Source organism: Clarias gariepinus, chromosome 26, assembly GCF_024256425.1.
Source record: "Clarias gariepinus isolate MV-2021 ecotype Netherlands chromosome 26, CGAR_prim_01v2, whole genome shotgun sequence".
NCBI classification, from domain to species: Eukaryota; Metazoa; Chordata; class Actinopteri; order Siluriformes; family Clariidae; genus Clarias; species Clarias gariepinus.
In genome coordinates, this window is record NC_071125.1 from 21,448,519 (window position 1) to 21,475,072 (window position 26,554).

The 26,554-nt window shown below is 39.0% G+C and overlaps 3 protein-coding genes across 4 annotated transcripts; 1 reads left to right on the forward strand and 2 right to left on the reverse strand.

Moving 5' to 3' along the window:
* Positions 1-2,782: 2,782 nt before the first annotated feature.
* On the reverse strand, positions 2,783-6,854 carry mix23 (mitochondrial matrix import factor 23). Its single transcript, XM_053488029.1, has 5 exons — positions 6,776-6,854; positions 6,233-6,358; positions 5,965-6,111; positions 4,840-4,899; positions 2,783-3,640 (listed from the first exon to the last, which is right to left on the reverse strand). The coding sequence occupies exons 1-5, from the start codon at positions 6,824-6,826 to the stop codon at positions 3,590-3,592; spliced, it is 435 nt and encodes a 144-aa protein (XP_053344004.1). The 5' UTR covers positions 6,827-6,854; the 3' UTR covers positions 2,783-3,589.
* Positions 6,855-7,856: 1,002 nt separating this feature from the next.
* On the forward strand, positions 7,857-11,502 carry fam162a (family with sequence similarity 162 member A). Its single transcript, XM_053487616.1, has 5 exons — positions 7,857-8,050; positions 8,522-8,608; positions 9,090-9,198; positions 10,751-10,859; positions 11,153-11,502. Exons 1-5 carry the CDS (start codon positions 7,999-8,001, stop codon positions 11,270-11,272), a joined length of 477 nt encoding a protein of 158 aa, XP_053343591.1. The 5' UTR covers positions 7,857-7,998; the 3' UTR covers positions 11,273-11,502.
* A 1,551-nt stretch (positions 11,503-13,053) lies between these two features.
* On the reverse strand, positions 13,054-25,088 carry kpna1 (karyopherin alpha 1 (importin alpha 5)). 2 transcript variants are annotated; one of them, XM_053487614.1, is made up of 14 exons: positions 25,023-25,088; positions 21,549-21,682; positions 21,149-21,262; positions 20,599-20,698; positions 20,226-20,320; positions 19,634-19,765; positions 18,797-18,885; positions 18,180-18,279; positions 17,834-17,997; positions 16,803-16,881; positions 16,543-16,668; positions 16,335-16,462; positions 14,986-15,164; positions 13,054-14,881 (listed from the first exon to the last, which is right to left on the reverse strand). In XM_053487614.1, the coding sequence occupies exons 2-14, from the start codon at positions 21,672-21,674 to the stop codon at positions 14,694-14,696; spliced, it is 1,620 nt and encodes a 539-aa protein (XP_053343589.1). In that variant the 5' UTR covers positions 21,675-21,682; positions 25,023-25,088; the 3' UTR covers positions 13,054-14,693. The 2 variants fall into 2 exon arrangements, with proteins under 2 accessions (XP_053343589.1, XP_053343588.1); XM_053487613.1 differs by lacking the exon at positions 25,023-25,088 and adding an exon at positions 23,756-23,831.
* Positions 25,089-26,554: the final 1,466 nt, after the last annotated feature.

Here is a 26,554-nt window from a genome sequence, read left to right on the forward strand (position 1 = left end):
AACTTTCTTTTGCTTTACACGCGTGCACACACATGTTATAATAAACAGTACAAATGCGCTGTACAAAAATGTACATACACAAAATAAAAGTTGTTTTACACGCACACACGTGGTCACAGTGTTATAGTAAACAGTACACGTGCACTGATGTTGATTATACCAGTGAGAGACGCACACTAAGACCGAGCAGGGGAGACGATTACCGACAATTCCGCAGCGCAAGAGAGAGAAAAACCATTGGCTCAGCTTTGATCATGTGATGCTCGGTGTCAAAACAAGAAGCGCATGCGTAATACATGATACTCGGTACTCGTAAACCAAGACTTGTTCGTTTTTCAAGTCAAAATTTCTTAACAATCTTTGCTCGTCTTGTGGAACACTCACAAACCGCATTACTCGCAATCCGAGGTTTCACTGTATAGGGATAATTTGTGCTCCAGCTCATTACAAATAAGTCCTTTAAAAGCAAGAGAGGATCCAAGCTTAATCTTATCTAAGGAGATAAATTTATCTTCAAACCCAAAGTTCTTTAATACTGAAAACAGGTATTCCCAGCAACCCTATCAATAGCTTTCTCAACATCCAGGGAAATTACAACCTCTGGGAATACATATGTTTGTTTAGAGTAAATTATATTAAAAAATGTACAAAAAAAATCCATCCTTTTATGACACCAGTCTGCATCACAGATTTGTGGTAATACTGTACATCCACTAAACTGGATGCAATTATTTTAGCCAGACTATTACATCAGCATTTAGGGATGACAATGGCCTATATGATCCACACTAAATGGGATCCTTTCCCTTTTTAAGAAGGTCATATCCTCTCACAGCTTTTCATACCATTGTTATGACATGCAACTCATTCTTTCCTTTCCTCTCTCAGACACTCGGGTTTCCACACGGATCTCAGCGTGTCACATCTTATTCTGGATGACAGCTCATCAGCTGAATCTCAGTAAAACTGAACTGCTTTTCATCCCTGATGATTCATCCCCCAGTCAAGACCTTATGATCTCCCTGGACAACAATCAGACCAATCCTACAGCATACAGATGGATTTTCTGGCACTGCTCTAGAGTGTTTTGGGTCCTATCGCACAAATAGAGCTGACAATGTGGCCTTGGGGGATACCAAATCATGGCCCCTCTCAGTCATTTGTGGGGTGCCACAGGGGTCGGTTTTTGGGCCAATCCTTTTTAACATTTAAATGCTCCCATTAGGACATGTCATTGGCAATCCTCCATGAAGTATGGAGGACATTAAAGCGTGGATGTCGGAGAGCTTCTTTCAATTAAACAGCACCAAAACTGAAGACCCTCTAACTGAGTAAAGAATTGTTCAAGGAGCATGAGGAATCATTATTACACACAAACTGGCCACCACAGCGTCCTGACCTAAACCACATTAAAAGTCTTTGGGATGTGCTGGAGAGGACTCCACTGAATGATTCGGCTCTACCGTCATCAGTGAAAGATCTCAGCCAAAAACCTATGCCACTCTGCATGGAAATAAATGTTCTTACATTGGACAAGGTTATTAAAACAATGCCATGGTGAATGTCTGCTGTAATCAAAGCTAAATGCAGTCTAAGAAATAAATGCTAAGAAAAGGAACTATAAATAGGCTAAAATGTCCAATAAATCTTTAATATAGTCAGGGTTCTGCTATATCAGCACCTATACGAGACAGCTTAAAACAACTGCTTAGCGTCTGTGTTACAAATAATTCTTCTTTTTGTTTACGCAATATGGTTTAACATTAAATGATTGACACTTTTTTGGCAGAGATTCAAACTTGGTGTTTACCTCTTTCTATTTTATAAAACACACCTGATGAAAACAGTAATCAGAGTGGCTGCATATTTTCTCCATTCATCTTTTTACAAACCAGAAACATGTACAGTCTTGTAAATAAAATTTATAATAATCGGACTATAAATGTGTTTTATGTAATAATTATATGGTAAACGGTTGTGAAAAGGCATGTGAAACCTGCCTCCAGTTCAGTGCTTTGGTTTCGGTCATGGGAATGTCTTCAGGATAGAAAAAGTATAAACCAATACATTTTAAAAAATTGTCATGAATGGCAAATTAAGAGGAGAAATAAATACTTTAGGATGGGCTGTTTTAGGACAATTCCATCTTGCTTGGGTGACAGTAAATGTGTTTCATGATATGCACTATCACACCATGCCGTTTGTTACTTCGCAAAAACAGCACAACCTTTGAGTGTTTGATTCCCTTAATTAGTCTGATGTTCATATTCCTCCATGTTCTTGCTGAGACGCTTTACTCACCAGACCTGATAGAAACCCTAATGAATTTCCAAAATTCAACCATTACAGAAAACACATTAAGTTTTTTTTTTAAGCATTTTAAAAGCAAAGCTGATAATTAATGACTGTTTTTTCCCCTAAAAGAGCGGGTGAAGCCCTAAATGCAGAGGAAAAAGTCAGACGACTTCATTGCTAAATTTTACAACACACACATGGTTTCTGGGATGAATTAATTTATCGTGGTACGGCACTAACGCACTCAATCAGATGCCTAATAAATACACATGATACTCTATTCTTCTAATAATATGGCCACTAATGTTTTTTTTTGTTTGTTTGTTTTCCAAGCAACATGAATAGCAATTGTTCCTGAAAGATGGAATTTTCAGTGAAAACAGACAGACCAAGCCCAAGATGAGTTCACTGGATACTTTTGAGAGTATGGTTCAAGAACGTGGAGATGCTGTAGAGACGGCACCAACATACACAGACAGGGACGGTGTTCAAACAGGAAAATGCAGTGTTTAATATAAAATTATGTTGAAAATAATGAATTTGTTTGTACATTTATTCTTTGGGTGATTTGTTTATTAAAGATGGGATATTTGTTCAATTCAAACCAGAATGATGTGTTCACTCAATTTTATTTTGAAAAGTGTGTTTAACATTAATGGAATGAGTCTTGAGTAAAAGTGACAGGACAAAGGCGTTTATACTGGTGTGGTCTCTGAGGTTTCTGTCGTGCAATCTTTATGGGAAATGCTGGTGAGGGAGGGATGGAGCTTGTTTGAAGGAAGCCTCATTTCATTAAACACAACTATAAATGGATAAAAAGCATCATAATCATAAACAGCATAATCAACTTATGGGTAAGAACTAACGCCACACCATATCATATCATCACTGATTATTTTGCTAGGCCTCAAGTGTTTCATTTTTATGCTGGAAATTGGACTGTGCTTCAAGCCAAGTATTTACTGCATTCTGTATATCTGTAGAGAACATCAATTAGACACGAATAATTATATTTTTCACATATAATTTCCACCAATTCCCACATACATCTCACCTGTCATTCAGGTCGTAATGTAAATTAAAAAACGAGAAGCAAACTGAACACACACTGGTCACAGTGGAAAAAAACTATTGTTTATAAAAATCCATTTTGTGTAAAGCAGAAGTCTGACATTACTGATGAAACTCAGGAGTTCAGACCAACAATCTGACAGAGCAGCAACCCAGTTCACTCCAGTTGTGATTCACAGCAGCCTCGGTGTATAGTGTAGATCTCACCAAAGGGCACTGAGGTTTAATCTGTCTTAGGGGGGATGTAGTGGATTCGACATCGCTCGTTGAAAACCTGCAGAGAATCAAGAGAGAACTCGTTATTCTTTTGCTTCAGCAATCACAAGTGTTAATAAATGAAAAAAATATAATAAGACGACCTCAGTGCATGTGCAAGCATGAGAGGAGGATAAAAAAACGAGGGTTGTACAAGTCAAACCGAAACTTATCATGAAAGTCTGGTGGATGAAGGTGTAAAAGTGATTTACAGAAGACTTCAATCACAATATGGTGATGAGACTCTTAGCAGTTAAACATTTGAATGGTGCAAACATTTTAAAGAAGCCTATATGTCTGTGAACGACGATCATGAGGTGACTCGGACTCTGCTTAATCGTTCATTCGAACATTCAGCAAGTGGAACGCCTAATCCTTGAAAAGCGATGGATAACTTGCGGAAAAGACGCGTCTGTCTGTGGGGACTTTACGAACAGTCATTAACAAACAAAAATGGATTTTACAGGAACTGAGCTGGGAGGTATTGCCACATCCCATGAACATTCTGATCTGATGTATTGGCCATTAAAGGAGTTTGTAGGAGGCCAGTGTTTCAGACCAGAAGAAGCGGCCTGATCATGGCTCAGGAGTACTTTCCCCTTTTTTGAGAAAACGTTCTACAATGATGGTGTCCAAGCACTAGTGAAACACTGGGATAAGTGCATTAGTGTAACAAGCGATTATATAGAAAAAATAAAGGGAGTTTTTATAACTCTCATAACTGTGTTCTGGCACAGACAAAAGTCCAGCTTTGACTTGAACTCACATTGTTAAAAGCCAAAAGACTTTCTCGGTGCAGACCTACTAAAAGCAAAAAGTAATAACATAGTAATAAATGCTTGTTTAGTTACTGTACATAGAGTGGACTATAGCGTATGTATTGTGTATATACAGGGTTTTACTACAACCAACAGACACTAGGAAATTCTGCATGCATGAAAGTAGACAAGTTTTCTTTTTATTACATTATATGACTATGAATTATTATAGACTGTCTATGATCTAATTAGATAATCCCATGAATAAGATTGTTCCTAATAAAGTGGCTAGTGAGTGTGGTTTACTGAGTGTTTTGAAAAGAAGCCAGGAAAATGTTAAGGGCAGTGACCTGGGTGAGAGGTGAAGAGTAAGATTGCTGAATCAGGAGGAAAGTAAAGGATAAGACAGACCAATAACGTTCACAGAAATACACAGATTTAAGTAGGTGGACATTCTGACCTTCAGACTCCGATCATTGATGACTTCTTCAACATTCAGTTCAGACTGCATGAGTTTTAACTAAAGGCAAATGCAAAAAAAAAGAAGAAGAGTTATTCTTTATGATGTTAAAAAACAGATTCAATATTTTCAATACTACAATCTTACAATTTAAATGGTCAATTAAAACCATATATTAAAACTAACTAAAATAAGTTTCAAGTTTGATCAGATTTTACTTAAAAAAAAAACAATGTTAAAGATATTTATTTCTTTATAATTTCTTATTGTAAATTTTAATAGCCAATATGAGAACTATGTGCTTAGATTTGTCTCCCCCTAGTGGTCAGTAAACAGATATGCACACGACCACGATTGCATATCTAACCATGTGCTGATATTTGTCTCCCTCTGGTGGCCAACAGTTAGACATGCACACAACAACTATAGATGAACACAAAATCTTATTAAATTTACACAACTTCGCAATAGCATTAAATTATTTTGTCAAATATTAACTAGGTCCCGCTTGTGCCACTCAAACAGCTCTGAGCCGTTGAGGCATGGGCTCCACAAGACTTCTGACCCTGGTCTATTGCTGATGCCCATTGTAGGAGGTGGAGTGCATGGTTCAGCATGGGTAAACTGAGACGCTCTGTACATTCGGAAAACTTTCTCTCAGAAGGAAAGTTTTTCAGCTTTTCTGTCGCATTGGACCAGACCGATAAACCTTCTCCTCCTCACATGCATTCATAAGCCTTGGGAGCCATAACCGTCAACCGGTGTACTGGTTGCTCTTTCTTGGACAAAGTTTGGTACGTACTAACCACTGCATTCAAGGAACACCTCACAAGACCTGCTGTTTTTTTGTTTTATGTTGCTTTGGAGTCAAAATCCTAACGCTTAACTATCTTTCCTGCATACAACACATTAAACTTTGAGAACTTGCTACCTTATATATCCCACCCCTTAGTCTTGTAATTAGATGTTCATTGCAGTGCTCTTCACCTGTGAGTAATTTTAATGTTAAATGTGATTGGTGTATGTACACAAGTAGTTAAAAAAAAAAAAAAAAAAATCTTATAAAAGATAACTACACATCCTAGGTAAACTTGTACACAATCGACAAACTCAGAACAAAACTACCTTGTTTTGTTCTTTCCTGAGCTGTTTGATAATCGACAGGTTGTCGCTGTCCTTCGCCCTCGCTTCACGTAACCGCCCGACAGCTTCCGAGGTTGATACAATACATGTCTTTATTGCTTTGTCTCTGCTCCTATGGGCCTCCATCAGCTGGAAGTGACATGCACAACACGAGGATCACAAACACATTATAAAGTTTCTCCCTCATGCAAAACCAACACATGATATGATCGAAAGCTGAATGATATGTTTTGATCCAGGGCACACGTACAGACTCGTAGAGATCTTTGCAGGTCTGCGTGGCGTCCACTTTGCCTGAGAAGGACACCGTGGGGACGGTGGTGTTAAGAGCGTGGACGATCCTGTCGTCAAATGTACGCATTGCCTTCAACACCTCCTAAAGGAGAGAAACAGAAAAACAAAGAGTGAATCAAACCTAAAGTGATAAAACATTTAATGAAAGTTTATTACTTGTACCTAAAACAGAGAAATTGGTTTAAGCCAGAGCAGATTGCCTCCTGCACAGAGCTGGATCACATCCTAAATGACAATAAATTCTCTATACAAAAGGAATGAAATAACACACTAACACACTCTACTTGGTGCACTACTACACACCCTACTTAGTGCACTACTACACACCCAGCAGGGAGCCCTGTTCAACCCTGTGACTCCATTCTATGAACCTATTCTATTATCTGGTGTTTAAAAGCCACCAGATAATAAAACAACAATCTCACGAGGACAAGTTTTTATTCGATAGAATCCCTCGCAATAAAAAAATATAATATCACAAAGCAAAAGCTTTTTTTACCTGAAACATTAAAAAGTCCTCACAATTCAGAGGGCCATCGGGCGCCGCCATGATGGTACTAAAGGGTCCTCAAAAGCTGTGAGAGGTCATAGGTGTCCAAACAGCGCCTGCATTATATTGGTTGGGGAAACAATATTCGCACTAGTGCTGTGGTTAGCTAAATTGCTACATTATTGATAAATGTTCAGTAATAAAGTTCTCATTTGGATATTAGAATAGATATTAAAATGACTGAATGACTAAATAAAATATAAATTATATATGAACATATGTTTAAAGAAATATGAACGACCAGATTGCGGAATTTTAAAATATTAATATAAATTGTAAACAATAATTTTATATTTCAGCTGAATTTACGATTTTTCTTTAATTAGAGTAATTCTGATGTTTGTTATTTAATGCCCTTGTGTTCATGACCGCTCTAAACAGGCGATCTATACGGACTACTAACTGTCTCTACAAGGTCCCCTTTATTGTAGAGGTACCTTCACTGCACCTAGGTGTGTCAAAGTGTTTAAGATATCCGATTGTATGATAACGGTACAATTATAAATATAGTTGCAAAGCAACGATGACCGGGCGCACGAGAAGGACAGTGTGCACATGTATTTATAGGGGAAATATCAATACCATTATGACTTTATATATACATTATAATATAACTGACCAAAGAAATATTTAGAAGAACAAGCGGACCGTTCGCACACCATGATGTCACAATGCATGGGCACTAATGTATTTGATTATAATTAAATATCAGACGGAAAACAAACCCAAATATTGTCCGTTACGCTTGATACAACCAGTTTTATTAAATTAGTCTTGTGATAAAACTTCATAAACAGAACATCCAACTTTCAGCATTTACATATTGAACAGGCAAAAGGAGTGATATCACTGCAATAATGTTGTGTACACTTGTGTACGTAGCATATAACACTAGTATCAGTTATAATTATTTGTGAAAGAAACGAACACATCATGTCAAGAAAAAATACACAACGGGGTGGGAAAACACACCATGACGCAGATTCGCGGGAGCAGTGAAGGCAGCACAGACCAAGCCGCACACATTTACCGACACAACAACCGGGCCAGACTTCAGTACAGAGACCGCAGCGCGCAGTGTGTGTGTGTGTGTGTGTGTTTAATGGTTAGGAAACTACTATATACAGGATCTTTACTTAAAGTCGTTGTGCATCAAGATTTAACATAAAGACATGATCTTCAACGCAGTCAGCAGATCTCGTGCTGCTTTTAGTGCTTTTGTAGGTGAGTAACGCTTGTGTGTGTGTGTGTGTGTGTGTGTGTGTTTAGAGAACATCTTGTTCCTTCTGGTCAAAATATGACATATCTATAATGTAAAAAAACCTCAAATTAATAGCTAATTAACTTTCGTGGACTGTAAAACACATGGTTGTTTGTTTATTTGTTTAGATATATATTAACCTGTATTTTTTACAATGTTTATGTCAAGTTGGCATTTTCTTCCAAATTCTAAACACAATCCATCAGGCTCACTTTATCTTACTTCTTGTTGAACATGTATACTTTATTTCCTATAATAACTGATTGATGTAGAGTTCCAAACTCCAGCAGTGCAGCCTCCTCTTCCTATTTAATGACGTCACAACGTGTGAACCTGCCCATACCTTTGCACATTAGTGCTGTGTCATTCTGACTCCAGTACCCTGGCATGTCTTGTCATGATGATCATCGGTTTTTATTGTGTTTTACCTCCAGGCCAGGTGCAGCGTAGGTCTGCCCCGAACTCATCCGGCTGGAGGAAGTTCTGCAGTAAACCACAGGAGCCATGCGTGCCAACACAAGGTTAAGGAGATCAACTGGTTTCATGTACAGGATGCTGCTTAAAAATAAATAAGTAATGAAGGGAACACTTAGTCCCGGTTTGACATGAACGATGCATACACATACGAAGGGTGTTCAAGTCAAACCAGGACTATTTATGAATTTTTAAGCGGTATATTTATAATACAACGAAGCCTTTAATATGAAATATTATTTCACAAATAAAGTTGGAAAAACCTTCGTTTTCTAGTAATTAATAACTTATAACTTTATAATTTGTGCGACACTGAAAAGTAAATAAGATGTCACCTATTCTCGGACGTGAAGCAGATCACAGTGGATACATACATACTGTTGATAATTAGTTTAAATGGGTGTGGTTGGTTATAACATGACGGCTTGTTAATAGATTTATTCCACCATTGGCCACTCTTTGATTGACTAATCCTTATTTTATTATTATTATTATTATTTATTTTATTTATTTGATGTTTTACATTAGAAAGAGCAGGGTTCAAAATGCCCGGCTACAGTCCCTCCGAGATGGACAAGAGGATGCTCGTGTGGTCCGGACGCTTCAAATCCAAGGAGCAGATCCCACAGTTTGTGTCGTAAGTGGTCACTTCCTGTTACATAATCAGATAAAAAGTCTTCATGTCACATGACTTCATGCGTCCTCGTTGTGTAAACATAATTGGTGTAATTCATGCTATCTGGGAGGAGATCAAAGAACAGATGGAGCTCATATGGAGAGCTGGAGATCTCATGTTTGTGTAAAGTCCTGTCCATAAGTATTCGGACAGCTCCTGTTGTCTTGTTGGGGCGGGGACGGGGGACGGGAATAGGGGTTGCCTCTGGACACCAAAACAAAGATGATTTAAGATCTAATTAAAGTGTGGAAAACATAAGGCATTAACTCTTTAGGAATTACAGGACATTCTTACAAAGTACTTGCCAACTGACTAATTTTTACCTGTTTTTACCTTCTTTTTTTTTTTTTTTTACAAAAATCTGTCTCAACTCCAGGAAGCAGATTTCATGTAAAAATGTTTTTATTCATTTTTTAAATAAAATTTTAGTCTAAAACCATATTGTTAAGATAGATGAAGCCAAGGATGATGAGGAAAAGGAAGGGCTCATTATCCACAGCATACCACATCATCTGTCAGACACCCGACACTAGAGGCAGTGTCATGGTAAAGGCGTATTTAACCTCAGCGTGGAACTGCCTCACTGCTGTGGACTGATGGGACTCCTGATAGACGTAGCAGGATGAATTCTGATGTGTATAGAAGCTAGAATTTCTGCTCAGATTCAGCAAATGCTGCAGAATTGATACACTAGAGGTAGATAGTGACTTAAAAATGTACCAAAAAAAAGCAAATGAAGGCAAAACAATGGAATGTTTTTAAAGGGCTCGAGTCTTTGACCTGACCTCAACTAAATTTAGCTGCTTTTTATTTGCCAAAGACAAAACTGAACGAGTTTGCAGCAAAGTCCTGGCAAGGCTAAAGGCAGGAAACAGCATTCGGTGATGTTCATGGGTTCCAGACTTCAGGCTGTGATCGACAGGAAAGGATTTGCACTCAAGAATGATGTACTGTATAAGAAGGAATTGTGGTATGAATAATAACTGTTTGAGTGTCTGAGTACTTTGAGTCTGTGAAAGAAATTGGTATTTCAAAGTCTATACTTCAAATATTTAGTGCTTCATTTTAACCTCTTGAAACATGGAATGCACTTTCTCTTGCTCTTTTTAAACAACTAAGGAACAGACTGTAAATAGATGCTTTTCTAGACATTAAAGAGATTCAGAATGTCGAAATGTTCCTAAATATCCTCATTGCTTTTGCATTGTACGATGAAGGAGGCGTGGCCTGTGTCTGGGAGGCACAGAAATGGATTGGTTTCTTTACCTGTCAGTCATAGTGACAGAGTTGTTGTTTGTCAATCACAGTGAATGGGGCGGGGCTTCCAGCTCCTGAAAGCCACCATATTTTCAAACTGAAACAGCCCTCAAGGATTCATAATTACCATACACACAGAATAATCAATCATGGGTTAAAAAATCAATTCGGTGAATGTACAGTAGACACATTTGTAATGGGTTTTCCTTCAAAATGTACAGCTTATAAACAATCCATGTAACTGATTGATTTCCAGATTTGAGATGATTGACGCAGCCAGGAACCGAGTGCGTGTGAAGGCCTGCTATGTCATGATCGTCCTGACTCTTGCAGGCTGCGTCTGGATGATCGTCCTGGGAAAACGGGTAAGTTGCACCTACAATTATACCTCTCCTTATAATGCACTATACAGATCTGCCTCTTTATTAGGTATACCTGCATACAGGACGCTTTAAAAGTAGACAATAAGCGGACATTACATAACACGTTTCATATGGCAGCATAAGGACACTCATCTTGTCTCTCTTGTCTAATTTGGAGCGTCACCAGTGAATGTGTCTTTTTCTTCTTTATCTTTCGGCTATAAACCAACATACTATGAACATTTCTGACAGTCACTGACCAAAACAACAAAAATATATGTTCCTGTCCCCTGCAGGCTGCAGGTCGCCATGACAGCCTGATCACCAGGAACATGGAGAGAAAGGCTCGGTTGAGAGAAGAGGCACAGAAGGACCTAGAAGTGGAGGCAGCTCTGAATGAGAAGAAAATGCACTAATGAGATTTATTCTCAAACAGGAGCAGTAAAAATCTGTTACTTCTAAGTTCACGATTCAGACAGCATCATGTTTCTTGAAATAACCAGACGGTAGTACAGTCACATCCCTGCAGTGTCAAAGAAATTAGAACCTTTTGATCGTCTGCTTGATTTTTGTACATGTTTTTAGTAATTATATAGAGTTGTGTGGGTTTAAAGAAAAAGCTATATATTAAACGAGACTCACTTTACATCAGTTTCATTGTCATTTTTCTTGCTGTTTTCTTCACATCGTTTCAAAAGTGAAATGACTGAAGCTTCATTCTTAGAATGAATGACCAAGTTGAGGGTGCGAGTCTGGACTGAGACTTCTAATGTGATCATGTTGGAAAAAAACGCACAGCTCTGACATTAAGAACTGCTATAACGTGGGCTGAACCACTGGTTTAGTACTGGATTGGGCATGAGAGCACATTATAGACTTGTATGCTTCCCAGCTATATCTCTACAGCAACCCTGATCATAATAAAGATCGAAAGGAGTAGCAGATCAAACTCGTACCCGGAGTTCTGACTGAGGCTGGGTGATATGTTAAATATTTACTACATAATCAAATCTATATATATATGTTTAAACAGTTTTAGAGGACTGGAAGCAATTAAGGTGTGGGTTAAAAAGTTTCACAGGCTGTAAGTAACCAATAAATAGGTTCATTTATTTATTTTTTTATTTTTAAAACATAACTGCTGCACTGCTCTCAGAATGTAAGCAAACCTTACTGGACCTTCTTATGATAAACATCATGTCATTAAAAACTGTTTCTTCATATAAGAATTTGCAAGCCTCCAAAACTTTAACTGGTGGGTCGCGTAAAATAAGTTTGGACGTGACAGAATGTAATTCAACTACAATACTGTGAAAAGGTCTTTCCCCCTTTTTTGATGCGTTTTTTTTTTTTTTTTTTTGAGTGGTGAACTTTCCCATACATGCAAACACTCCAACATAGATAAATGAAAACAATTCTGCAAGGTAGAGCGGGCCAAAATTTCTCCACACCGATGTGAAAAATCAAGAATGGTGGCAAGAAAAAAAAATTCACAGCACTGTACTAGTAATTATAAAGTTACTCACATTTTCACTTTTTTTTTCTTTGTTTGCTTAAATTTAATGCTTCAGTTTCATTTGATGTTTAAAAGTGTCACCCTGAACTAAAGCCCTGACTGAGTTGCAGTGCAGCTGTAGAATCAAAACGGAGGCATCGTCATAAGATCTACTGCAGTCATTAATCCTCACTGTCTGCTTTTCTGGACCTGGAATGCACGTCAGGTGAAAATCATAAACTACATAATTCACAGCAAAATCCTTAAATACACTTTAATTTAAAGAAGCATTAGCATCTAATATCATTCTGCTCTAAAATCTAAAATAAGGAGTTGGATGCCTACTGTACTGTCCAAACTAGACCTCTGCAGGTGCAGTTTTGGTGTTGCTCTGGCCTAGTCGTTTAGACATCACAATTTTCCCGTTATCAAAGTCACTCATCTCTACACTTGCCCATTTCGAAACATCAATTTCGGAAACAAAATGATTACATGCTGCCTAATATATCTCACCCATTTCCAGATGCCATTGTACTGTGACAATCAATGTTATTCACTTAACTTGTCAGTGGTCATAATGTCATGGTGTATATAAACATCTTCATTCTGATTCGTAACAAATTATTGTGCAGTAAGTGAAAATATATAACATGTTCTCACCGTCCAGAACCAAAGAATGGAAAAGAGCATGACCAGAGGAACTCATGAAATCCTCAGCATTTATGTAAATGGCTTAACAGAGAACAGTTACACAATCTCCATACGACAGCAGTATTGAAAATGAAGAGCTGGTCATCTCTCTCTCTCTCTCTCTCTCTGGGAGAATCCAACATTAAAATTAAAATACAAACAAAAACTAGTAAACAATCTTGCAGCTTTTGCGCAAACTTAAAAAAAAAAAAAATCACCAGTATGCTTCAAGCTTGATTGAAATTCATTCCTGCATGGTTGCACCTTATTTAAATTGCTGCTGGGTTGTAAATCTTTGTTAATTTTAAATCAGGATTATGGCACAATCGGTACTAACGGGTTCCACCCAAAAAATGCAATGTTAAGTTTTGTTTTTTTCCCTCGTGTAGTTAATGTGTAGATGTTTTTATAATGGGTCATCTGAACACGGGTCTGTAATAAGCAATACCAGTCATGTTTAAGTGTGTGTATGTGTGCACACGGCACACACCGGGAAGCTAAGATTTCATCTCATTTAATGTCATCAGGAGTCCAAGTAGTGGAGGAAGCTTCAGAAGGGCAAAGCTCATCAGCTATGAGATTTCACTCCGATATTTAGTGTGGTTTAGTTCTGTAAAAGAGAACGTCCCGCCATTTGGGGGCGTGCCCCGAGCGCACGCCTTTTTTTTTTCTTGTCTCATTTCCTGAGGAGCAGAGAGCCAGGTACTGCTTGGAAAGAAAAATTATTTCTATTCAAACCCAAAGGATTTGCATCCTGAACATAAAGTGCTGCTGACGATGATAAAGGATGATAATCGTAAGTATGAAGAGTCCGAAGAGTCTGGCGCACAGGATCAAGCAGGGGGGATTAAAAAAAAAAAAAAGATTTGCCTTTGTCTCAGTGCGCAGGAAGATCCTAACTCCCAGAAGGTGCAAACATGTAATTGTTAGGATAGGAGCCTGTAGGAATGCATGAGAATTAAAAAAAAATATATTTACTTAAGTGGCACACAGTCAGTCACACACAGTCTGGACTCCTGTCTCTGAACTTCTTGTACGCAGTCCGGGTCTAATGAGTAGAGAAAACTAAAAGTGCTGAAGTCTTTTCAGTCCTCGGGGCAGACTGTCCCAGTCATGCCTCTCCGTTTTTATTTTATTCTTCTTATAATTTTTTTTTTACATTTGTATGCGCACTTCAAGGCGCTCCCACAGTCACATGGTCAGTCCAGTGTTTGTGAACAAATGAAAAAGGATGGCGTACAGGCCGTCCGTCCCAAGACGTCCGTATTGCAGCAAGGTCACACGTACAAACGGTCAATCCCGCAGCTTCTAACTGACTCTCATCTGGATGCAGCGTTTACTCTTGATGCTTGTTTACATTGGACAGGGATCTTTTTTTTTAGGGTTCCGTAACATGAAAATTAATGCAAGATGAGCAAATGATGGGAGTCTTTCAAGAGTTTCGGAGCTGCTCTGGTGGTCATTTTGTCGTTAATCGATCCGCTTATGTTTTCCTGAAGCCGTTCTTCAAAACCAGTGACAGACAGCAGGTGTGGAGGGAGCGGTAAAGGGAAAGGTTAAGGAAGTCGACCAGCAACACAGGCTCTTGCAACGTCACACTCTTTATAATCATGATAGATATTAATAACTCTCCGCCGTGCCTATTCTGGTGCTCAGAGCTGGAAGCCCTCCATGGGAGCTTCGCACTGCTGGAAGAGAAACTGCTGCTGCTGCAGGTCGACGGCGGGGGCCAGGGCCCGATCCTCGTCCTCGGGGCTGAAGTAGCGCTCGATCAGATCGAACGCCTTCTGGTAGATCTCCTGGTTCTCGTGGCCCTGCAGGAACTCAAGCTTATCCAGACCTGAGAAAAAGGAGACGATTTGAGGCCCAAAAAACCCAACAGCAGAACCTTTTTTTAGATTAAGTATGTTTTTACCAAACAGCAGACGGAATTTGTTATGTTACCATAGGCTTCCTCGATGAGGGCGCAGTAGGGGTTGATTCCTCCTCCTCCTCGCTTGGCCTCCAGCTCTCCCAATCTGAGGATGTTCTCCAGGCCGTTCAGCGCCACCTGCACAATCTTGGAGTCCATCAGGGTCAGAAGATCACAGAGAGGCTTGATGCAACCCAGCTCCACCAGATGCCTGTTTGAAATGAATAGAAGTTTTAAAAAAGTCCTATTCATTATTATAGTGCTGTGACAGACTGATGGATTAAACCTTCTTACTTTGGCATCCAATATCCCTCCTATTACAGGGTTCAACTTGTGCAAGGGGTCAATAGTGTGTTTTTCCCGTGCTGAATTTTTGCTGGGATCATCTCCTTGTTCTACCGCGGCTGGCATACAATAAGTTGCATTACCACTAACCCTTTACTCCCTTTTCTTTATCTACCAGACATTTTGTGAGGTCTAAGTGGAATATAGTTGATGGAATAGTGGAATAGTGGAATAACTTATGGAATAGTGTGTGTGTATTTTTTTTTTTTTATCTTACAGTTAGGTATTCCAGGCTGTTTACTGACAGTGTAGGTAACCTACAAACCAATGTTGTTCAGTCTTAAATCTTTGGCAGGTGCTCATATCTGACCCTTGGTTCACAATAGAAAGCAGCAAAGCAACAGAATATTTGTTTTCTATAATTTTGTTTTTTTAAAAGAAAGCCGCAATAAACAATGTACAAAATACATGAAAAATAAATGTGGCATAAATTAAATAGTGGATTTTTCGCCACCAAGTGGCAGCAGTGGTCACTACAACGCGGAAGTGCCAAACCGTGTAGTTCCTCGGATGACCACTAGAGGCTTCAAAAGTGGATCAGCTCCCCATAGAGGCCCATGTTAAATGTCCAACTTTATATTAGAAATAAACATGTTTACAGCCTGGTACGATTCAATAGCCAAATTTCCCATTCATGACAACTGTAGGTAAGCCATCAATTTATGCATAATTGGGGAGATACCCGATTTGAGTGACTGCTATGCATTGCTTTAGCTAACTGGATTTGTTGTACAGTAGTTTAACTTACCACAAGAAATGTAGAAGTTGTCATGGGACAATTTGTAATGTTCAAACAAATGTCTTAGCATATAAATATAGAATTAACCACCATAGTGTGTCACGGAGGATTTGTCCAGTTCTTTTTATAGTCGATGACTACAAGCCGCACAAGTGACTTGTCAATATTACACTGTTAACTCTTATCTTAGTTCTATTAAGAATCTTAATCTTAAAACACTGAAGTAAGAAACTGAAATTAAACAGTGACATATAGGCAACTCATTTATCATTATATAGCATAGTTAAAGCTTATAACCTGATCTGCTCAGCAGAGCCCCCAGAGGTGGCATTGGTAATCGCCCACGCCGCCTCCTTCCTCGTCCGGAACTCGGCCACCTGAAGAATAGTGATAAGAGGAGGAAGCAGACCTGCGTCTATCACCATCTAGAGAAAAAGAAAGTTGGAGAAAATTTTAACCAAGCACAAAATAACTGCAGCCTGTATCAACCCTGACAGAGACGTACCTGTATCTGTGCCCGGTTACCGGCAGTAATATTGGAGATTGTCCAACAGGCTTCTTTCTTAATCGATTCCTTAGGGCTACATAGCAGGTGAAGGAGACTCTGAAGAGCAGAGCAGTTCAGGATCACCTGTTCAGAAAAAAAAAAAAAAACTCGAATTAGAAATGTCCTTTTAAATGACGAACTGAAGGTCAAGCTCTGAAACAATATAAAAAGCTCTTAAGAGACCAGACAGGACATAAATACGTCATTTTGTTTATTACCTGTGTCTGGACATCATCTCCTGTGACAATGTTCCCCACAGCCCGAAGAGCAGGAGAAACAACCTTGTAATCTGAATGTCTACACACACACAAAATAAAAAAAAAGAACAGCAACGATAAATCACTTGGCTGGAAATGTAATTGGACAAACAGCCAGTAAGATAAATAAGATCTTATAATCACTATTTATGCTGAAGTTGAAAAGATAAATCATTCTAAATATTATTCATCACTTAATAAATGAAGAAAATATAAATATAATTTACTGCTTTATAATTTGCTAGCCTGAATTAGGTATTTTTATTATTTTTGAATCAATGGATCATAAAATATGAGGCCTAAAATATTATAAACACATGCAAACACTTAAATGTAAAATGCATTAATGTGGTATCAAGGGGTATTCAAGGTTGCGTCCGGTACGGGAATTTTAAATGCTAGCAGAAAAGTGGACTACTACATACAACAATCTACAAATACACAGGAACTTTAACACAATATTTGTATTTATTTAATTTTCTATTAATTTCACATTTTAGAGATCCAATCTAAAACCCTCCACTCCATCTACCTGTATGTAAAGAGTAAAATGAAGGAGGGGGAAAAAAAACAACAACGAAATACTCTGGTGCACAAAAATGGCACTGTTTGTCACGAAGTCCTTACAAATGTGAATTTTACCCACTTCTTTGCATTTATATGTTTTATTGTTGCATATCAAATTACTGCACAGCACATTATTATGTTGCGGTAAAATTCACGAGTGTAAAAAGTAATAATAACTTTAACTCTGTCTACACACAAGGGTGGGCAAATATACTCTGGCCGCCTACCCAAGTATACACTATCTGTTGAAAACACTGGGTGTGCTAATTAAAAGCTGGCAAAAACATAACACCCTCTCACAATCATAAAATTGTAAAAAAAAATAGCTATATCAAAGTCAGCTGATTAATGCCCATCATTATACATCCATCGTATGCCTGTTGATACCCTTACACCACATTCTAACTTTGTGTGTAATATCTTACAGCAGCAGCTCCACCAGTCTGCGACACACGCCCGAGTCTATAACGGCTTGGATCTTTTCGTTAGGTCCGTCTGACAGGTAGGAAAGCGCCCAGCATGCGTCTGCCAGGATGTCTGTATCGTTCACGAACAGCAGCCAGGAGAGCACGCTGAGGCACGGTGACACCTACGCACACAGCAAACACACGTTTTTCATTCAATCTGTTTAAAGCAAACACACGTTCAACATTTAATCTTAAGTAAACACAACTAAGATTACACACCCATTGTTATTTTTACATAACACTTATTTAACACTGGAAAGCTACGCTATGAATCTGAAATGCACGATCCCTGAGCAGCTCTTACCTTGCTGAAATCTGGAGGTGGGTTCTTGCCTCTGCACAGGTTAGACAGAGCCCACACTGCATTTCTCATCATAGTCAAGCGATTCTGTTTGGTCAAGAGCCTGTCAACAGGGCACAAAACGTAATATTGTTATAAGTAAGCGTAAAAGTAAGCTTAACTCAGGACAGTGAGGTAAATCAATAATAAATCAACCTGCATTGATTACATTTCACTTTAAACAGGTCTTCCACACAGGTCTTCCTATCCTGCGTGTATCATAACTCAAATAGCCATTATGCGTCAAATCACCTCCACCCTTCAACAAATCCACTGGCTTTCTATCAAATAGTATTTTATTAAAAAAAATCTGTAATATAGACTTTCCAAACACATTCAAATCATGTCTTAAGACCCATTTACACAGGTTTTACACAAGTTTATCCCATGAGATATAAAGCTGCACTCAAATATTTCTATGACTTTATCTATTTTTAGATAATGCTTTGTTAACCTGTTTTATGTAATATTGTCTTGAATTTTGGACGGTGACCTCGGGTGACTAGAAAGGTGTCAATATAAATAAATTGCATTATTATAATAATTATTATTGAATTAGTTTATTTTGAAAAGAAACCTACTGTATAAGTGAGGGAAGGATGTTGCAATCCAACACATAGTCTCTGCACTCTGTGCTGTCTCCTGCAATGTTCCCCAACGCCCACACCGCCTGCACAGAAACACGAGGCCATGAGGAAACGAGACAGACAGACAGACGTACAATGAAAAAGACAAAACAGACACGCACAGTCTTATTTATTTCTGTAATACAGCAAATTTAAATGCGTATTCAAGATTCCTCTGCGAATCTAGGCTAGTGTCTAATTATTGAGATCGTTGGCCAAAAATTTCTGGAAACATGCCGTATGAAACACATCTCAAGGGTGACTGATCCCGGTTCAGAGGTCCGTCTTCTCCACGTGTGCATGTTTGTGAACTCTCTGTGGTTGTTCTCTGGTGTCCTCCCACCCCCCAAAAACATTCTGGTAATACAATAAATATCAGTGTTTGCACAGTGTTCCCAGGACGGACCCTGAATCCGCTACATCTACGACCAGGATAAAGTGATAACTAATGAAGCAGTCTAGAAACATCCTTACAACAGTCTGATTAATAAAAATGGCCCGTGGTTACTATGGTTACCTGATTTTTTTTTTTTAAGCAAACCTGCTACTGGGAATATGACTGGATTTTTATATAACAAATAGACTGAGGAAACTGATGAATCTAGTTACTAGATTTAGGCATAAACTAAGACACGTGACCTGACCGCTTTACTGTTTGATCATTTATGAATAGGTCCACACACACCTTTCAACAATTTGGGAATTTACTTACTATTTATATCCCTGAAAATGTACACTGAACTTATATATAAGCTAACCCCGTGATGACCTGGATCATGGTGACTGCTGTACCTGTTCCTGGACGTCCTCAAAATCCGAGCTGAGCATTTCTATGAAGATGGGCACAGCGCCAGCCTGGATCACCACGCGCGTCTGGTGAGACGTCCCGGATGCGATGTTCGTCAGGACCCACGCCGCTTCGAACTGTGGAGATATGACATCGTTGCTTCCATGCCATGACCTTTTGCTGCTGTACTTTTCAAGAACAGCAGAACACACTCATACGCATTCCTGCAGCATGAGCTTATCGCCAGCGTGAGCATTCCATCTGGAGTAAGTAAGTGACTGGCCCTGAGAGCTGAGAATGGCTTCCTGGCTCTTTAGCGTCTGAGGACTGCGGTGGTGTGATGTGTGTGTTTTTTTTGTATCATCAGTTTGATTCTACATTCAGCTCGGCAAACTACACGTGAATGTTCACTCTGGCAGCGGTGACAAGGAGCAAATCTGAAACTGCAGTGCGATGACAAATGCAAATTATTAGCTAGCTGTGTAAATGTGTAAGCATTTGTTTTAATCCAACTCGTCACTTGCTAATATGAATGGCTCACTGACATTTCCATGTGTGTGTGGGTGTGTGTGGGTGTGTAAGAAGGTTTCGTTTTACCTGTAGTGTGCAGTTCTCCTTCCTCTTCAGGAACTCCACAAAGCGCTCCACTACACCAGGCGTGGCAATGACTTCATCAATAGGGGGATTGGGCTCTAATCAAGGGACAGACACAACTCATATGTGCAGCCAAACACATATAGACATACACTAGTAGGAGTGTGTGTGGGCATATATTTTGGCATTTTGTAGCTTGTAAGGACATCTGACATCTAAAAAAAAAAAACTTCTCCTTTTAATTAATGATTTTAAGCTTGCTGTTCATTACCTGCATTAAAAACTAAACCTGTGAAAACATCTTACAGGGACAGTAAGACAAACGTGTGTTTGTGTGTGTGTGTGTGTGTGTGTGTGTTTGTATTTGTGTTCTAACCTTTAGACAAAAGCTTCCTGAAACGTTGTGTTCCCATTAGCTGCTGTTCTGGAGAGCTGGAGAAGATCAACTGGGTCATGTCCACAGATATAACACCACCCTGACAGATAAAGAGCAACATCTGAACACACTGCTCTCATCTGCAGCACAGTCCCATCTTTTTTTGGTTGACTTGAGTGCTAAAGTCACAGCTAACATAGCATAATAAGGTATTACGAGATAAAAAATTGAACAAGTACAGTGCTGTGAAAAAGTGTTTGCGTGTTTGTCTCCTTCCTGATTTATTTTTATTTTTTGCATATTCATCACACTTAAATGACTGAAAAGATTAAACAAATGTTCCGGTCATCTCAGTGGCACTGATGGTATGATTATACTGCTCTTAATTTGTATGACGGACTAATTATTACTTGGATCCGTGTTATTTAATCACTATAGTGCACAATACGAAAGAGAAACAGTAACTTGTGTTATACAGTAAACGTGGTTTAAGTGCAGTCCGCATGTATCCAGAAGAAATCTAAGATAACTCGACTGGTTTATCCCTTACCGTGATTTGTTCCATGTTATTGGCCTGGGATTCCAGGTATCCGCTGTCCGACATCCCATCATCCTCCAGTGCGTTGTCTTCCCCCACTGTGGCCACATTTCTCCGTTTGAACAGCTGTAAAGCCACAGGGACATTTTAAAGCTTTTAGACTTTACACACAAGCCACCATATCGAGCATGCTGTCCATGTCACAGCGCTGCATTCTCGCCCACTAGCACGCCACCATGTGACTTAAACTATTAGCCAGATGGTTTGAGGAAATCCCCCAGAGCAATTATAAGCAACTGCGTCTATTCCTGCCACCGAGATAAATCAAGTGAACTCTGCATCTGCTGAAAAACTGCATGTACACAGTGGAATAAATAAATAAATAAAATCCTGGTGGTCCCCATCGTTTTACCTGTTCATCTTTCTTCTGTTTGCGTAGCTGCAGGCCTTCCTCCTCCCTCCTTCTCCTCATCTCATCTGTGTTAAGTGATTTGTTCTTGTAGCTCCGGAGTCGTGCATTGTCCTTTCCTTGACTCATCGTGTAGCCTTCAAGAGGACACACACACACACACACACACACACACACACACACAATGCTGATTTATTATAACGTGTGGAAGGAGTCTCCAGTGTCAGTGTTCCGTAACAGGATGAAGAATTTGCCGCTTTCTTTTTGTCTATTAATCTCAAAACAAGAGAGAGAAACAAGAGAGAAGCTGCTAAGGAAATGACGCCTAGTGAACATGAGCGATAACAGGAACTCACCCGACACACATATGGTCCATATCATTAAACAGAGCTAAAGGATTAAAAGTGCAAAGGCTGTACCAAAAGTAATGCAAAAGTGGGCGATTTTTTTTTTATTAATCGACATATCTTTCACATTACACACGCTGTTAGAGTAACTCTTGCTCTATACAAAGGTACGACTCAACATTGTCTACACCGTCTCTAAATCCAACTCTCGAATAAACTTGCATGTGACGCAGTTGATGGTCTCGCACTGCATTGTTTGTCTTTAAACTTCCTCCTCTGTCTGTGTGCCCTTGTTAATGGTGTCATCCCCATGAACATTCTGTAGCGCAGCGGGAGACCATCGGCTGCGACAAAGAGGTTTCAAATGCTGGGTTCAACAATATCAGTTAAAAAAAATGTATAAATAAAATCAGGTAAACTTTCACTTTTGCATTTCTTTCAGTCCAGCCCTTGTAATATGTGACTTTTCTTCAGAATGATTAAGTAAATTGATTGCTGTTGAGTAATTTTTAAAAAGAGGTATGTGAAATGACCAAATAAATCATGATACATGTGGCATTTTTAAATGATGCATAACATGGAGTTACTATTGGTTTAGGATAATATAAAATAAATATTTATTAATCCTGTGAAAAATTGCAGAGTTTAGTAACCAGCTGATTTAAAATTTAAAAAGCTAATAAAAAAAACATTAGTTTACAAAGGTTTTGTCTTGAAAACTAAGGGCGTTTTCATATTAGGCACAATTGATTTGTACCATGCTCAAGAGTGATTGCTCCGCCCTCCACACGCCCCCAATAGCCAGAGTTCACATTGTTGTTGTTTTTTTGTGCATCGTTCTCAGGCACGCTTGCATATTTATACCTTTTGATACAGCAAGTGGCAGGATGCATCTGCCCAGTTTGTAAGCCGTCATTAAAAACAAGAGAAGAAGAGAACAAAAAAAGTAAACTTTTGAATCATAATGTGGGCTCGAGTGGTCTCGGAAACAGTACTGGAGCCCTAATATGAAAATGCCTTAAATTACTTTTTACAAATTCCATCATTTTAACAAATTATAACTAATAAACATTTTTATACCACAATAGTTGTGACATTGCAGAAAAATGTATCGTGACATAATTTATCATAAATCGCATATGCCCAATCTTAATACCTGCACATTCAGTTTTGGAAGTTTGGGAACACCCTCTAATGCAACCCACTAGGAGCAATACTGGATTTTTTTTTTTCAAAACTATGAAATAACACATATGGCATTAGGTAATTAATTAACAGTCAGTTGTTATTTTAAGACATGAAGGTCAGCTGTTCTGGAACAGTTCTTCCAAGAACAGTATTGTTCAAGTGCATTTGCAAAAGCCATTAAGCACCATGATGAAACTGTCTCTCATGAAGACCTTCCCAGGAAAGCAAGACCAAATCATTGCTTATTTTGTAAGCCTTTTTTTACAATGCAGAAAGAAATAAAAATCAGGAACGACCATTAGAAGAATTAGAATGCGTGTCCAAACTTTTGACTGGTACTGTACTGCATGCAGGGTGGAAGGATTTTTGTGACTTTTTTTGTTTTTTAGAAAACTGTTCATTCTGATCTTAATTTGAATTGGCACCATATAAAAGAAAAACACCATCCTTGATAGTTAGATAAAAGGGAAAACAGCTGAGTACTTTCATCATCATCATCCCAAATGGGCCTTGAACAAAAAGAAAAACATCTGCAAGGTGAAACCAAAACGCTGCTGTTTTTCTTTTGTATTTGATGGAGCAAAATCAGCCCTAAACTCAATCACTCACTGTCTGTATCACTTTATTCCATATACAGGGTTGCAGTGGGCCTGGAGTCAATCCCAGGAGACTTACGGCAAGGGACGGGGTACACCCTGGACGGGTGCCAATCCATCACAGGGCACATACATGCTCACTTGATCTGGTCTTTGGTCTGTGGGAGAAAACCAGAGTACCCCGAGGAAACTCATCAAGCATGTGTTTTTGAACATGCAAACACCATGCACACAGATCTGAGACAGGAATGGAACTCGGATACTGGAGGGGCAAGGTGACAGTGCTAACCACTAACCCGCCCAAGGCCTTTAATATTTTAATGTTTTAGGTTTAATACACCTGACATCATCGTCGTTGCTTTTTACGAGATCATATCAGTCTCCAGGATTTATCCAGGATTCCAGGTTTAACCCCAGATGGAGTTCTTGTGTCGGGTACCTTTAACATGATCCAAAGCATGCTTATAATGAGTGTATGTAGTGTTTACATACAGTAAGGACTGGAGTGAAAAGATCATTGGGTAAAATTATCATGTTTGTAACTGATGTCAGGATGCACTCAGGCTTAGTTCAACACATAATATGTGATGCATTAATGAAGAAAACAAGGCCATGATGATCTTTAATATGAAACAATATTACAGGAATGATGCAGACATGCGCACGAGCCCCTCTGTACAGCAAGTACACTGCATAAACACACATTTTATAAAAGGCTAAGCTAACAGCCTTCACTTTGATACTGTAATATCGTCAAATTACATTATATTTAAGTTAATAATAATAATATATTTCATTTTCCTGTGTCACTAACATTAGCTCTACAGCTGGACACTTAAACAAACAGCCCCTAACTACTATACCACATCTCTACACTGCTATATGGTGTTTAATTATTATTATTATTACCTCTAAGCAATATTGTACCCTACCCTAAAGTCACAAAGTAAAGGTGCCAACCAAAACAAAATTTCCCCAAAAGATAGCAAGCTAGCCGCAATGTCGTCGAGAATATTTTTTCCTACCAGCATTCCGTCAACCCCGCCTACTCTGCTATGATTGGCTTACCGATGTGACAACCTGTACGTACACATTTACAAACCAATCGTACAGCAGCAAACGGACCATGATTGCCCAATCCTTAACCTGGAGGTGGGACTTCTTGAAAATGAGTAGGAAAAAAAATAACCGCCTCACTGGCGTCGCTAGCGGACAACGGCTATCTCTACTTCGGCTTGTTTATCGTGTCTTCGGGGTGATTTTAAGCAACATCCTGAGCCATATGTCGCACTCAAGAAATATAAATAAAAAATCAGTTGAATGTGGGTGATTCTTTAAACACTGACCTGTTAAAAAACGGTCTCGGATAATCCCCTCGTCGTTCGGGCCACTGATCTGAAGAATCCGCCGGTATTCTGCTACTGCGCATGCGTGAAGCTGAAGGCAGGCGTTCTGTCAGCGCATGCGCATTCTTTAACAAACTGTATTAAACGTGGTATTTTAATATTCATTGCATTGTAATTGATTAGAATGAAATAGTTTGCTGCAAAAAATTACACTACATCTGTATATCTCTAAATTTAACAGGAGTTCTATACAGTGCTATTCAGATGTAGTTTGCTTTAATTAAAAGGCCTAGTTTGCATACCACGGTAGCACTTATGGGTTGTGGTTTAGAGTGGCAGAACCCAGTAGCATGGAAAACTAAAGCTCAGAGAAACACCCACTTACTCACTCACTCACTCACTCACTCATCGTTTATAATTCTTTATCCTGTATGCAGGGTCACGGGAGGCCTGGAGCCTATCCCAGGAGACCTAAGGCACAAGGTACACTTTGGACAGGACACCAATGCATTGCAGGGCACACACATTTACTACACAATTTGGGAATCGCTAATTAGCTTAATCTGCATGTCTTTGGACTGTAGGAGGAAACACACTAAATATAGAGAGAACATGCAAACTCCATGCACACAGATCCAATTCAATCGAACCCGGATCCAGGAGCTGCCAGGCGACTGTGCTAACCACTAAGTCACCGTGTTGTCCCCTCAGAGAAGGAATGACATGTAATGAGACATACTGATTTAAACCAGAGGCAATTTATCATAGTTAGTTTCCCGACTGGCCACCTGAGAGGTGAGAAGAGTGAAGGAAACTGGGAGAATATGCACTAAAACTGTGCTCAGAAAGTAACCCAAGATCAGGAACCCGAAGCTCTGAAGCAGGTCTCTGTGTCGCATGGTTTCTGTTTAAATTTTCCTATAGTGCCTCCCACCTGCCCTTAACATGCCAGAAGATGTTTATGGATATGTGTGAATTAATGTGTGAATGTGAATCTATCTATCTATCTATCTATCCCATTTAGGGTTTTATAAGGATTTCATAACAATCCTTATAGAAGATGAATAAATGCATGAATCAATAAATCAAACGCCACGATTCCCATCTTGTGTCTTGTGCGTAGAGTTTGCATGCACTCCCCGTGCTTGGTTGGTTTCCTCCGGGTACTCTGGTTTCTGCCTACAGTCTAAAGACATGCAGATTAAGTTAACTAGTGTTCCAAAATTGCCTGTTTTGTGTATGTGTGCCCTGCGATGGATTGGTACCCTGTCCAGGGTGTGCCCTGCCTCATGCCCTAAGTCACCTGGGATAAGCTACAGGCCCTCTGCAACCCTGTACACTGTACACTGGATTTTTTTTATAAGCGGTATAAAAGATAAATGAACGAATGAGTCATTTTCTCTATAGCCTAAAGCAGGCTAAATTATAAATAGCTTAGGAATTACTTTATTTTTTAAATAATATTAATTGTAATTCTGCATGCTTTATACATGAAAATTCATACTTATTTCCATCTGCGAAAGTTAGTTAGC

Coding starts and splice junctions, on each gene's coding strand:
- mix23 (XM_053488029.1), bottom strand. CDS start 6,826: ATGGCGGCGCCCGATGGCCCTCTGAATTGTGAGGACTTTTTAATGTTT. Junction 6,359..6,775: donor AGGACTTTTTAATGTTTCAG/GTAAAAAAAGCT, acceptor TCTCTCCTTTAG/GAGGTGTTGAAGGCAATGCG. Junction 4,900..5,964: donor TCAGGAAAGAACAAAACAAG/GTAGTTTTGTTC, acceptor ATTTGCCTTTAG/TTAAAACTCATGCAGTCTGA.
- fam162a (XM_053487616.1), top strand. CDS start 7,999: ATGATCTTCAACGCAGTCAGCAGATCTCGTGCTGCTTTTAGTGCTTTT. Junction 8,051..8,521: donor TGCTTTTAGTGCTTTTGTAG/GTGAGTAACGCT, acceptor TTTTACCTCCAG/GCCAGGTGCAGCGTAGGTCT. Junction 9,199..10,750: donor CAGATCCCACAGTTTGTGTC/GTAAGTGGTCAC, acceptor ATTGATTTCCAG/ATTTGAGATGATTGACGCAG.
- kpna1 (XM_053487613.1), bottom strand. CDS start 23,807: ATGTGCCCTGTGATGGATTGGCACCCGTCCAGGGTGTACCCCGTCCCT. Junction 21,263..21,548: donor AACAGAAGAAAGATGAACAG/GTAAAACGATGG, acceptor GTGGCTTTACAG/CTGTTCAAACGGAGAAATGT. Junction 19,766..20,225: donor AGGAGAACTGCACACTACAG/GTAAAACGAAAC, acceptor ATATCTCCACAG/TTCGAAGCGGCGTGGGTCCT.